The following is a 14,923-nucleotide window of genomic DNA, read 5'->3' as shown; positions in this document are numbered from 1 at the left end:
CTCAAACTGGGGAAATTAATTATTATGCATTTTACCCACAACAAGTGAACCAAACACACACACACACACACACACACACAAGCATGCACATGTGCAAGAGATGCAGGGGCAGAGGGCTGCCAACTAAGGCACCCGGGGAGCAGAGGTGGATCGGTGCCTTGCTCAGGGGCACCACAGCCATGGTCGCAGAGGGAGGGGGGCTGCATCTCCTTCACCACCACCCTTATCCGTTGTTCTTGGTCGAGGGATTGAACCAGCGACTCTTTGATCTCAGACCAGTCCAAAGCTGCACTCTTTACTTGCTGCGGTGGCCCCTGTGAGTACTTACTTGAATTAAGATGGAAATTACAATTTTCATAGCTTATTATTCCTACAACAGTATTAAGAAAGTGGTAAGAAATTATGGACCCATAAAATGCTGTACAAAAAATTCCCCTAAATAAAATACAGTATGAATTTTACTAAATTCTAATTTTAATGAGGAAATCTCAGAGCAAAAAGAGCAAATGTTTGATGCTTGCTACAACAGAAACAGTAAACTTCAAAGCATTTAGGTTCCATATTAATGAGAAAAGAAAAACAAACAGTGCATCATGTCCATCATATCAGAGGTGGACAGCAATGGCTGCACCAAATATGATTTTATCAAAAGTTCCATCATATTTCCCTGACCTGCATCAGACTATTAGACAGAAATGCAAGAGTTTACACTGTGTCATCAGCAGCCTTCTGTCAGGTGCAGGTTTGGCAGTGTGAAGAGCCTCTCCTCAGGCTCCCTCTGAGCACTGTGAACCACCCGGCACATGAACTTGGAGCCCTGGTCATCCTTGTTGGGAGTGATTTTGAGAAAAGTGAACATGGAGTAGAGGCCATTGACGTTCAGGCTGGGGGGAGAGTTGAAGACGCCAGAGACAACCGTCTCTCCGTCTTTTGTCCAAGTTACTGACAGGTCCTCAGGACAGAAATCTTTGATGCACAGATGCAGAGTACACTCTTCATTCAGCAGAGGACAAAGCGGATCACTGTTGATGAACATCACATTAGGAGGAGTTCCTGTTTCAACAGACATTGTATACACATAATAGGGCAGATTGTGAGTTCTTACTGGATGTGCAGTATTCTAACATTAATACATTCTTAGATTTCTTGGATTGTGATATATTATTATATTATTAGGTATGTTAATGTGGAAGGAATTTAATAATTAACCCTCATGTTTGAGGGGACAGAGACAAACTTTATGAGAAATTAGTTCTTCATTTTGATATAATTAAACAGGGAACACTGGCATAAAATTGCAAGTAGTAATAGTAAATCACTTTTCATGTACACAGGTGCATCTATTAATGGAGATTAAATCATATATTTATACTACATATACTTCTAAATCTACAACATTGTTAATGCTTGCAGATTAGTTTGATAAATCAACTGAAGAGAAAGTTAAAGGAGCAGTCCATCCTGAACAGCTGAAATGCAACAAGGACAAGAAAAGAAAGCAGCAATGATATACCTCTAAAATATTACAATAGACAATGACAAGTCCAGTTAATAATAATAATAATAATAATAATAATAATAATCATAATCATAATCATAATCATAATCATAAGTACTCTATGTCTTTCAAAATGAATTCTGCAAACCATAGCTGCAAAATGACCCAAACTCAGAGAAGGAATGTCTTTACCAATATTCACTTCATGAAATTTTCCTGAAGTCATAAGCACAGATGTGGTCAGAAAAAGAAAGAACTTATTGTGGGGACGTGGCCTTTTGGCTACATAGTGTAGAATGTGGAGAGTCATGGGTCACAGGAGAGACCATCTCTCAGTATAGCATAGATATTAAGGTAAAGCTGGTGGTCAGAGCTAAGCAGCCATGAGAAGCTGCAGTGAGACTCTGCTGAAAGACAGGCAGTCTGCTGAAGCTTTGACAGTCACTAGAAGCACATTTATGGCTCTTTGAGTCACTGTGTGGATACCTGTGTTTGTGGCTCAGCTAAGAGCTCTACTCCAAGAGGCTCTCTGGTGCATGTGAGTGTGGTTGAGCTCTTAACTCCACTCTCTGCTACTGACAAACTTCTACAGAACCACCATAGAGGGTATTGTCTGTCTCTGTCTGTGTGGTGGTCTGGTATGGCAGCTGCAGAGCGCAGGACAGGAAAGACTTGACCCAGGTGGGTCAGCACAGGGAATTGTGGGGAGTCCTTTGCCAGACTTGGACTCTATTTAGCTTAGCTGCAGATCCAACCCTCCCTGGTAACAAACTCTTTGTACCTCTGCCCTCAGGAAGGAGGTACAGGTCCATAAGAGCTCGAACCACCAGACTGAGCCCCCTCACAAACACACATGCGTGCGCGCACATGCACGCACGCGCGCACACATGCACACACACACACACACCCACACCCACACCCTTCAGGTTTCCCTGCTGATTCGTCAGGAAGCATGAGAGCGTTTATGAAATTCTTAAAGACTGAGAGGGGCTGAGAAGCAGCACCTCGCACTGTCTTAACTTTTGTGTGAACGCTGATTTTGTGTGAACGCTCATTGCATGATGACAATAAAGATTCTCATGATATTTAGAAGACAATATACAGTGGGTACAGAAAGTATTCAGACCCCCTTAAATTTTTCACTCTTTGTTATATTGCAGCCATTTGCTAAAATCATTTAAGTTCATTTTTTCCCTCATTAACGTACACACAGCACCCCATATTGACACAATTCTGTCTCTGAGCTCTTCAGGCAGTTCCTTTGACCTCATGATTCTAATTTGCTCTGACATGCACTGTGAACTGTAAGGTCTTATATAGACAGGTGTGTGGCCTTCCTAATCAAGTCCAATCAGTATAATCAAACACAGCTGGATTCCAATGAAGGTGTAGAACCATCCCAAGGATGATCAGAAGAAATGGACAGCACCCGAGTTAAATATTATGAGGGTCACAGCAAAGGGTCTGAATACTTATGGCCGTGTGATATTTCAGTTTTTCTTTTTTAATAAATCTGCAAAAATGTCAACAATTTCATGTTTCTCTGTCAATATGGGGTGCTGTGTGTACATTAATGAGGAAAAAAATGAACTTGATGATTTTAGCAAATGGCTGCAATATAACAAAGAGTGAAAAATTTAAGGGGGTCTGAATACTTTCCGTACCCACTGTATAATTCAGTTAAAAGTGCAGTACACCTTTAAAAAAGATTTACTCAAAACAGTTATCTAAAGATATTGGCAGAAAAAACATTTGCTGCTCCTACCTTGAGTGTTAATGTGGTACAGGACATCTCTGTAACCTGGAGCAGGGAAGCTGGAGTGGTAAACACGGCAGGTGTAGACAGCCCTCTCATCCTCTCTGGCCATGACCAGCTGGATCTTACTCCACACACTGTAGAGGCGCTTGTGGTCGGAGAAAGGTCCAAAGTGTATGACAGTGCGGACCTGTTCCCCATCGTTCCTGGACCACTCTAGGTTGATGTCCTGGGGGTAGAAGTTTTCCACCCGACAGCAGAGAACCAGCAGCCGCTCCACCTTGGGAATCTGAGGGATGCTGGAGATCTGAAGGAAAGATGGCTCCACTGGGGGCATGTGAGGGTGTGTGGTGAGACATGAGGACAGTGGTGAGACAGTGGTGAGTAGGAGAATGAAATTTTCATATGTGCCACCTGCTGAACATATCACCACTATTATTTCAGGTTCTGGTGTAATGTTTATCAGATTTCACATGTGATCTCATTGGTGGTGATAAACATGAATGGGGAGGAGCTAAAGAAACAAACTGTGTAGTCCAGAACTCTAATAATATTAATTGTTATCTACACAGAGTTAGTCTGACTGTTGTGGAAGAGAAAGTGTTTAGTTGAATATTCTGTGTTAATGTCTTAACAGTCATGCTCTCATGACTTGCCTAAATATCCTTGCCTTGCTATCTGGCTGTACAGATATTGCGTTCAGAGGTGTCTGTGATCTTATTTCTGTCCTGACGGGGGGCTTTCAATAACTCATCTGGTCTTCATTTCCAATCAGGGTAAACAAATGGAAGTTGAATATTATGCAGCATAGAAGGAATAAAATAAAAAACTTAACTCAGAACAATACCGCTTCAGCATCTTCCAAACTGTGACCAGCCTTTCAAGCTGCACTAATTAATACTTTCATATTAGCAATGGATCAAGACTTACATGACTTCATGTAATGTAACAGGGTTCACTTGTTGTGATAAATCACCTCCCCCTGAGGCTGCCCTCAGCACTACAGAGCAGTTTAACATCTTTTAGCACATTGTTTTCATGGTCCATCACTTTCCAGTGGCACCAGTTCAAGGTGTCCCCTTTTTCTGCAGCAGTGTGGCTATTGTAAGAGCACAGCAACAGAACATGCTGTTCTCTTTCCTGCCACCAGGTGTTGTACAGTGGCTCCCTCATCACTGTCATACGCAGATTCAGAGAGGAGACCCAAAGCAGCTTGTGAATTATCTCACTATTTCATATCATACAGGGACTAAGCCAGATAAATAATTATAATCTGTATCTGTTAATCAAAGTTCTATGAAACATGGTTAACACAGTACCCCAGATCATTGTATGTTCAAGACTATATACTATGGGAGACTTCTCAGTGAACACTCATTCCAAATGTGATACATCTCACAGCTTCAGTTCCTCGTCTGTCTTCTGTACCTGCTGAAGAATCAGACCTCTGCAGCAGGCAAGTATTTTCAGTGAAAAAGCTCAAATGAACCCACTATCAGTGGTGGAAAGTATAGTTACTCAAGTACAGTTTTGAAGCACGTTCTACTGGCTAGCTTCTGGGGAATTGACATCTGGTTTGCCCTGCTCAACCTGCTGCCACTGCGACCCAACCCCGGATAAGCATCACAAAATGTGGGCCTAATTTAGTTTTTTGTTCCTAATTGTACTTTTATATATTTCAAAATGTCACTTTAGCTGATCGCTAAGGCTGGGTTGTTTGGTTCTTGGTGCTTTTCATTTGATGGTTTCTCAGGTCTTTTCTGATCATCTTGCATTCTTTGTCCAACCAGCTCTGATAGGTGCCTTATGAAATATCATATTGATAACATCAGTGACTTTGTTTACACCATCTTTGGCAGGATCACATTGCTTTTGTACTTATACTGATTAGTCATTCATCAGATCAGGTGGGTCATCATGGCCTTCAAATTTGTCTCCACAGTCTGGGACCCATGTGGCCCAAGTAAGATTTAATTTATACTTTTATTTTGTTACTCATTTGACCTGAGAGTTTAAAGAACACATTTATACGTTTGTTTCGGGGGTCTGTCACTGACTGACATAGTCAGCTACACTACTTGAGCCAGACAAAACTGTTGCACAGCTTGACAGACTGACCAACATAAATAAATAAAAATGGACTGCATTTACATAGCGCTTTTCTAGACTTTTTGACCACTCAAAGCGCTTTTACACTACAAGACATATTCAGCCATTCACACACACATTCATACAGCGCTTTCTACTCTAAGCATGCATAGCGTTTTTTTAACTGACACGTACACACATTCACACATCAATGGGCAATTGATGGGGGCAATTTGGGGTTCAGTATCTTGCCAAAGGATACTTCGACACACAGACCAGAGGAGCCGGGGACCAAACCACCAACCTTCTGATCAGTGGACAACCTGCTCTACTTCCCCAAAATGACTTATTGCAATTGTTGGAGAAAAAGAATACAATGAAATGAAAAAACATGCCCTTGGGTCTAAAGACACTCACCCTTTACCCTGACTGTTGTCTCTCTGTTGAAGATCTTACCCCTGCACAGCACCACACACTGGTATTTGTTCAGGTCTTCAGTCATACTCAGGCACACGGTCAGGACAGATGTGTGGTGTTTCCCATCTGAATGGAGACATGCCTGTTCGCTCAGATCCTCACTGGCCAGCAGAGAAACGGATTCTGACTGGACCACTGAGTCTGCACTGCTCATTAGTTTAAACCATTTCACTTTGATCTCTCGTTGTCTCACTCCTCGGATGGTGCATTTGAGTTCGGTTGGCACCTGAGCATATATGATGGTGGACTGGCTGATTTCAGACACACTTGGTGGAGCTGTAGAGAGAGATGAATACATGTTGTTGTATAATCAGGACTTGAATCATTCATTATACAGGCAACAAATGAAAGGCCTTCACTTTCAGTGGGGGTTCAGTTAATTAAGTATCATCATCATCAAAACAAATGGGGGACATGTTAGAAGAATGAAGTTTATCCCTCCAACTTTGTCCTAGACTTTCTTGGTGCACCTTGGTGGTTTCTTGGTGGTTTCATCTGACAGACCCCCACTCTGCAAACTAAACTTTGACTTATGCAACAAGATGAATGGAATGAAGTTAAAGTTGCCTAATGAAAGTTCCAGCTTTTCCACTGATCAGCAGTTACAGCAGCAAGAAATGTAGCAATGTGACAGAAAAGGCAGGGAAGAAGAAGACCACTAGCCAGCCAATGTGGACGTAAACAATAAAGGTTTCAGTTTTTTATGAATGTTTTATGAAACAGCAAATGAATTCACCATGTTTGATAAGCCTAAAAGATTCACATAATGTGTAAATTTAATGGAAACATAATTTTGCCTTCAAGAGAAATCTACAGAGCACCTTCGAAGAGTAATTTCACATTAGACTCAGTGAATTCAGGTCAAGATCCACAGGCAACCTTTGTTATGCTGATCAGTTCTACAGTTAATATGAAATTCATCATACTGACCTGTTGCACTTTTTAAAGGACAATCTCAGCATGTTAGTCTAATGGAAACATGGGTGATATCCGCCTGTATTCAACATATTCAACTAGATGTAAACCCTGTTTGAATAAAACAACATGCAGTTTGTTCACATTGAACCTACCTTTGCAGAAATACCTGTAGAGAAGCAGAGTGCCTCCAATAACAGAGCTTACCAGCAGCAAACTGATGACACTGGTGACAGCTATGAGTGTGACAGCACTGTAAAGGGGCTGTGGTGGAGCTGCAGAGAGGATTTGTGAGATCCATATAACATATGCAGTAAATCTATATATCAGTATGGATAATGACAGAGTTTGAAGAATGAGAAAAAGAAAAACTGAAATCCTCCACCTTGAACAGTGAATGTAACAGATCTGTTGTACGGAGTGCCGTAGGTTTGGTGATCCACCTGGCAGATGATGTGAATCTCTCCATCCTTCACTGCTGAGGAATGGAGTGTGATGCCACTGCGAATACTGTAGGTGCCATCTGGATTGTGAACAGCCATTTCGGTGCAGACACGTGAGAGGGGGCTTACACCTGCATGAAAAGTGTGGGAGCCATTTTGAATGTGCCATGTCACAGCCAGTTTCTCTGGGTAGAAACCTGTGATTTCACACTGTATGGTCTTCTCTTCCCCCTCTGTCACTGCTGCCTTTTCTGGGAGCGACACTGAAGGCCGAGCTGGGGATCACAGCACAGAAACACAGTAGGCCTACATTATAGGTTTTTAGGTAAGGCGTCTCTAATGAATTCTGCATATACAATGTGGTTGTAACACACAAACACAATGTAGCAAACAGTCACTGCACTGTGCTTTATGAGTTCATGGGTCAAGAGACAGTTTATCTGGCACATGCTAATGTGCTGACCTTCACAGCATAATCGCATTGTCAAGAAGGAGAGATGGCAGAGGAAGAGCCAAAGAGGATGTCAGAAAACAAAAAATGAAAAGTGCTGACCGTGGCGCAAGGGTGAAGAGGCATGTTAACACTAGAGACGCTCGTGTGTAAAACAGTGGTTTTGCCATGTTTCACAGAGACAGTAGGTCTATATTGTTTTGTCCCGTTTGCTAATGTTTGTGATAACTAATCCCAACGGGTTAGTTAGTAATCATGTGCCTGTGTCACATTTGTGACTCCACTGATGTCAAATTACTTGCCCACAGACATTCAGCTTACTTTCTAGTTTACCAGGATGTGGCATGTTAGCTTTGCAGCAGTACCTATAACAACTGTATGCCAACCCACAACCTAGCTAACATTCGTTACATTACTTGCTATCTTATGGTTTGCTCTATATCATGGTATTTTTTAGTTTTATAGCCACAAAGACCGAAAAACAGTCTGCTAGCATAGTGGGGTTATTTGGATGTATAATTCATAATGGTATACTAGGTGAAGTTTCCTTCCTCATTAACTTAGCAAACCTACAAACCTACGGCCGACTCCCCTGTCACTATAGTTTTGTAAAAACATCTAAACAACTAACTCTTGCTGGTTTTTACTCTGTTGTGTTTTGGATGCTGGGTTTTTGTGCATGTTGTTTGTTTGATAACATTCTGAAGCAGCACAGAAGGGAAGGATGTATTTGGATATCCTAAATCCTCAGTATGTAATAGAGGTTTGAGTAGAAATAGAAAGTGGAATACCAAGCACTTCCAATGAAGTGGTCTCTGTGTAGACCACAGGTGTGATGATCCTGCAGGTGTACAGCCCTTCATCTCCCACAGTGACATTATGTAGCTGCAGAGACGCATTGCTTTGAAGAAGCTCCATTTCATCCACCTCAGAACCATCTCTGTTGACATGTGCTCTCCCGTCTTCAAAAGTGTACACAATGGTCTTCTCTGCGTGTTTATCCACCATATTCCACTCAACGGTTAGAGTGCTCCACTCCACAACCTTGGACAGTTTGTCAAACAGGCAGCTGACAGTCACATCTGTGCCCACCAAGACACTGAGTTTCCGTGCAGTGACAGCTGAGGAACCTAAAAACACAGAAGGAATTTCCTGCAGTTTGCAAAAAACAGCCAGAACTGTGACATTTACTTTACAATTTAATTCTGAGACGCTCAAAAACAATGACCCACACTTACCTCTACAGTACAAGACAATAACTAGGATTTTTATCATAATTTTCATAATCCGTTGGTGCTCCATTGGGATTCAGATGTCACCGTCTCAGTGCATGCTGAAGAGATTGTGAAAGCAAACTCTGACGTGCCAGTTTCAGCCGAGTGTGTTCACACAGTTCTGAAGATCACATGGTGGCTGTGTCATTCTACATGCAGAGTAGGGCTTGGCTATCTCTGGCAAACATTCACCTGTGTTACACACCTAGCTGTTAATCATGTTAGGTTGCTCTAAGGCAGTCCTGGACTTTGACATGGACCTGCAATTTCCTGCATGTCACCCTGCAGAAGTGAGCTGTAAGATGACTGACACTACTATTCCTAAAGCAAAAATTTGATTTACAAAAATTTACAAAAAGATTTTTCTACACTATGACAAAAGGCTTTTGGAAGGAGGGAAGAACAAATTTAAAATAATACAAATTACATTTGTATTACAATACAATTTATCAAACCAGATGTTAACAAAAAAACAAAACCTACATTTCTTGACAAACTTATCAAGTGTGTTATATTTTATGTTTCCACTGTAAAAGCATTAGGCTTATTTGCCTCAGCAATGATACCCCTGTAACTGGAGGCGTAACAGGCTCCAAAGTGATGAAGTGTTGCAGGACTGACTCATTTGAAGATGGCCTCTTCTGTCTACCACAGTCTGCTCTAAATACTCAAAAACTCAACTCAACTTCATAACCGAACATGTACCAAACTCAAGTCTTACAGTTTCTTACAGAAATGCATCCAGTTTTTAAGGCTGCAGTTATCAGAAAGGTTTGTTTGAAGTTTTTCAGTCAGGATTTAGAGTTCATCATAGCACAGAAACAGCACTGGTGAAAGTTACGAACGACCTTCTCACAGCATCAAACAATGGACTTGTCTCTATACTTATCCCACTTGATCTTGGTGCTGCATTTGACACTATTGATCATAGTATCCTATTTGAAAGATTGGAACATGTCATTGGGATTAAAGGAACAGCACTAGGTTGGTTTAAATCATATCTATCAGATAGATTCCATTTTGTTCATGCTAATGAAGATTCCTCCATTTATACCAGAGTTAGTCAAGGAACCCAGAGGGTCCTGTGCTTGGACCGATATTGTTCACTTTATACATGCAGGATAAAATGTAGGGTAAACTGGGTAAAATGCAGGGAATAATCAATTTTGATTATTGATTATTCGACAATTCGACAATTGATTATTCGTTTGAGGGATAATAAAAAGTAAAGAAAGAAAAAAAACCCTTCTCCTTACATATAAGACCCTCAGTGGCCAGGCTCATTCATACCTCAAAGAGTTGACAATACCATATTATCCCAACAGATTGCTTTGGTTTGCTTGTGGTTCCCAGAAAAAGTAGAATGGGAGGCTGAGCATTTAGCTATCAGGCTCCTCTCCTGTGGAACTGCCAGTTTGGGTTCAGGAAGCAGACACCCTCTCTAATTTTAAAATTAGGCTTAAATCCTTTTTGTTTGACAAAGCTTATAATTAGTTGTAGTTATTGTTACAATTATAAGTATAGACACAATTACAGACACTATTACAGATAAAGCCCATAGTAGGGCTGGCACAGGCAACTGAACCACCCCTTAATTATGCTGCTATAGGCCTAGGGGGACTTCCCATGATCCTCTGCACACCTCTTCTCTTCTTTCTTTCTCTCCTCAGACCCACTCTCACATTTATTAACCTTTATTACATGCCATTAACTCGGTGTCCTCTCTCTCCTGTAGTCCTGTGCTTGTTTCTCTCTTGTCTCTCTTTCTCTGTACCTTTCTGCAGGTATCTCTGGCTCCGGAGCTGCATGTTCTCTGTCTGTGGTCCTGGCTTACCAACCAATTGTCTACAACTGTACATTTCTGGCACATTATCATGCTTAAATTTCCACTCTGCTTCAGATACATTTTATATTAGTATTTTATGCCAGCTGTAATGTAAATAATTACCAATTTTGACATAGTTTTCTGCTTTTCTGCTCTGTTTGTTATTATAACTAATCTGCTGAACACACAGTATCAGTATCAGTAACTGCTCTGTAATGTGAATGCAGACTCTCTGTCTTTGTCCATTGCCAGCCCTGTTTGGATCATGTTTTATGTGCTGCATATATGTCCTTCTCGTCCTTTCCTCCATTCCCAGCTGTCCTATCTTCCTCCTTTTCCTCCTTTCACCCAGCCCAGCTGTTTGACAGGAGGGTCCCTTATATGAGCCAGGTTCTGCTCAAGGTTTCTTCCTGTTAAAAGGGAGTTTTCCTTGCCACTGTCTCCTTAAGTGCTTGCTCTGTGGTCAGACTCTGGGTCTCTGTAAAGCGCTTTGAGACAATTTTGATTGTGGAAGGCGCTATATAAATAAAATTGTTTCTTACATGACTGTGCTGTTTACAGTGGATTGGATGTCTCAGTATGTTTAAATCTAATAGCTCACAGACAGTCAGTGAAGTGTTCCTCTCATGTCCACATACAATCTTATTTGTGCCATTAGTCAAGTGCATGTATGCTGATCATTTGTCTGGATGTCTAGGTTACATGTAACCACAGTTTCAATTGCAATGCATTTCAGGTATGAGTAAAACAAGTAACATGCTAATATATGGTCACCGAAAGTCTATATATAACATAGACATGTGAAAAAAACTTTCACATTTCAACCAAATGTAGGCTCCAGCCCCCCTGCAACCCTGACGGATCAAGTAGAATAGAAAATGGATGGATGGATTTCAACCAAATGCTAAATTGTCTTATGATATTTTTGTATGTTATCCCATTACCTGTAATGTTGAACATAAGGAAGTTGATGTGTGTCCTAATGATAGGATGTTTGTCTTTGTATGTGACACAGCATGTTACCTACTTCCAAAATGTGCCAACATCATAGATTGCAATGACATGAAATTTTCACAGCATGATAACTTCCTCAGAAAGTATCAGTTTCATGGTATCTCGCAGTTTTTATGCAGTGTACCTTAAAGGAATGAAGGGTTTTTGGTTGGACACTTTATCACAGTTGAAATTTGAAACGTTTTTTTGTATAATGGAAATATGTGTAAAAAGCCTCCCTTTGGAAAAGATTGATAGCCAGACTGACCCTCCCTGTTACTTATACATACTACACATTTATGTCTGTGTGTACCTTTGTGCACCTTTTATGATTGCCATTCACACTTTTTCATAAGGGACATATACTTTGATCTGCACAGAGGGGTTGTGTTCTTGAAGATGGGTGGACATGCTTTCTCCTTTGGCAGTTACTTTGTGTCCACACTTTTTGCTAACTGGATCTCTGTCCTCAAGGACAACCCCACATTAGTTTTTAGCATGTCCACAGTAATCTCAGGCTGCTGATTTCAATTTCTTTTTTGGAGGATGGAGATTAGTGATATTAGTCTCGCTTGTTTCTCTGTTGTTTTCTTCACTGCGTGTGTGTGTGTGGCAATTGTGTACAGGAAAGCGGGATTATCCATTCAGTTACATTTTTTTCAATACCAGTAATAAGCAAATGTAAATTGAATGATAACCATCAATTTCCCTACCATGGTATACCATGAAACCAGTATATCACCACAACCCCAACCAACATTATTACAATGTCTCTTTTTTTCCCCCAAATCAGCCTGTCATAGGAAGAAAAAAAACTTTCCATTTTACTACAAAACACTTTATTATTTTTAGTTGTTACTTCACATACAACAGTCTTTCATGCACAGTAACAGCTTTGTCATTTTAGCATGTTTTCAGATACATATGTTCCAGAGAGGCCTGTCCCTGTACATAGCTTAGATCATCATCCCACCATGGACCTCTTCCTTCCTCTCAACCGAACCTCATCCAGCTTTTTAATGACTGCTGATGACTTCTTGGACAATGCTGTGTAGCTCTTCAGCAGCTTCTGAAACAGTGCCTCTGTGTTGGGGTGGGTACTGAGGAAAGCCTTCTCCAACACGTACAAGTCCACCCCCTTATCTTCTGGCAGAGTGGAGATGTAACTCAGTCCGAAGTCAATGAGGACTATGTCAGATTCTTTGCCTTCCAGGCCGCGTCTCAGCAGCATGTTAGAAGTGGTCAGGTCTCCATGGATGACGTCCTCGTCGTGCATTTTGGCCAGGATCTGGCCCACCTGCTGAGCCAGCCGCTCCAGCTCCTGGTCCTTACAGGAATCGGACTGCTGGCTGGATGCAATGTAGTCACGTACAGTTGAGGAACCCAGGATTTCCTCCAAGAAAATGCAGTGTGAGGTGTAGTCCACAAAGTAGACTACAGGGGCAGATATGCCTGAGAAGAGAAGTTGAAAGAGACTCGGATTTATCAAATTGTATGGCTGTAATGCTGGCCTCTAGATATATAGAAGTTAAGTATCAGCACTATAAACCCGTATTTTTAGTGCCAAAGGATATGGCCAGGATTATCCTCTATTGTGTAGCTGAATTCTATGAAAGGACCAAAACCAACATTGCTGCAGTCCATGTCAGACTCACCTACCCCACCTTGGTGCTCTAGTGAATATTTGAGATGGCAGGACAGTGTGCGTGGGATTGAATCAAACTAAAGTATAGTGTGTCTGTATGTGTGAGTGTGTGTGTGTGTGTTTTCACAGTAATGTCATCTAGTGCTACAGTGTGACTCACTGATTTGTTTTTCTCAATGAAGCTCTATGGCACAGAGAAATAACATTTCAGGCTGGATACACACACAATACTTGTTAGTTGGTTTTGGTCTGCAAATGGGGTTTGCTGACAATAAGAAAAAATACAGACTATCACTACAACTTTCCTTTAGTCCAAGAAAGGAACAGAGTGTGAGGGTTGCAGTTTTCCTTACAACTCACTGAGGCTGTACAGACATGCTCTCAGTATTCAGGATACCAGTACTAAGTGTGTTCTGCCATCTAGTGGTACAGGAGCACAGCACTTAGGTACAAGACTCAAGGCCTAGAAAAACATGAATTAAGGGCAGTGCGTTGGTGTGCAGGCTGCTGTCTAAAGTGTCTTATCATTAGCGATTTTTAACAGCCGATATTGGCCTATTACAGACATTGGTATCAGCGTATACCTTGTCCAGTATTCGCTCGAATGAAAACGTGTTTTTTTCAGAGAGTAATGTAGAAAAAGATGTTTAGGGTAATTTAGAAATGGTGTTGCTCACTCGGCACTGTTTACAACACTCAGCACTGTGCTCATGTATCAGAGTTTCAAAGCTCAGCAGAATGAGCAGAGTCAGGCGGCGTCTTCACGCGCGTTTCAGACTAGTTTGTGAAATATTTTGCTGGAAAGTAAATAAAGAACGACACCATCCCTTTCCCTTTACAACAAAAGGATAACATATATGTATACATGAATACATATATGTGTACTGTACAGGGACAGTACACAGAGTAATGGCCGACAGCATGACAGTCGTTGGAGGAGGCTAGCTAAGGTGCAAAGTCAGTGAATTTTAAAGGCTCCAATTCTACATATGAGAAAGGATGCGGATACCAACATAGATCTGTGGTTAAAACGTACCTGCCCTCCGGCAGCGCAGTATGGACCGGACCTCCTGCATCGTCCTGCGGTGTGTTAACTTTTCGTCCAGCACCGGGTGTCTGTAGCGTTTTGGGAACCTTTCTTTCACTATCGTCGGTTTTCCCAGAAACTGTGTCCGGTACACCCGGCCTTCTGCTCCTTGTTTTAATAACTCTGCTTTACTGAGTAACTCTGAAACCGCCATGCTCCTCTCCTGGGCCATATTGACTCTCGTCTTCTTCTACGGTCGGATGTCTAAGTGCTTCTTCTGTTCGTCTCAACATGCTACCACCTAGCGGCCACCACGAGGACACAGGAACAAACGATGTTCCCAGATGGAAAGAAATGTTTCTCTAGCTGTAAAATAAAACTATCCATCTACAGTGTATTGAGAATGACTCTTAGGACAAAAGCATACCTGAATCCACACCATCCATATTCATATGTAGTGAACTTAAATATTACTCTTATTGAGGTATTAAGGTGAGGGCAGTAAGCAACAGGGACAGAACCTGCTTATCA

At 41.5% G+C, this 14,923-nt stretch overlaps 1 protein-coding gene across 1 annotated transcript; it reads right to left on the bottom strand.

The window, feature by feature from the left end:
* Positions 1 to 12,543: 12,543 nt before the first annotated feature.
* tp53rk (TP53 regulating kinase) lies at positions 12,544 to 14,659 on the bottom strand. Its single transcript, XM_041034233.1, has 2 exons — positions 14,402 to 14,659; positions 12,544 to 13,172 (listed from the first exon to the last, which is right to left on the bottom strand). Exons 1-2 carry the CDS (start codon positions 14,622 to 14,624, stop codon positions 12,685 to 12,687), a joined length of 711 nt encoding a protein of 236 aa, XP_040890167.1. The 5' UTR covers positions 14,625 to 14,659; the 3' UTR covers positions 12,544 to 12,684.
* Between the last annotated feature and the right edge of the window lie 264 nt (positions 14,660 to 14,923).

The sequence above is a fragment of the Toxotes jaculatrix genome, chromosome 3 (assembly GCF_017976425.1).
Source record: "Toxotes jaculatrix isolate fToxJac2 chromosome 3, fToxJac2.pri, whole genome shotgun sequence".
Taxonomy (NCBI): Eukaryota; Metazoa; Chordata; class Actinopteri; family Toxotidae; genus Toxotes; species Toxotes jaculatrix.
Note: the sequence above shows the minus strand (reverse complement) of the source record. Positions and strands in the feature narration are given on the sequence as shown.

Excerpts from the sequence above, each read along its gene's own strand:
- tp53rk (XM_041034233.1), bottom strand. The coding sequence starts at position 14,624 with ATGGCCCAGGAGAGGAGCATGGCGGTTTCAGAGTTACTCAGTAAAGCA. Across the intron at positions 13,173-14,401 it reads ACTGCGCTGCCGGAGGGCAG|GCATATCTGCCCCTGTAGTC; the intron begins GTACGTTTTAAC and ends TTCTCTTCTCAG.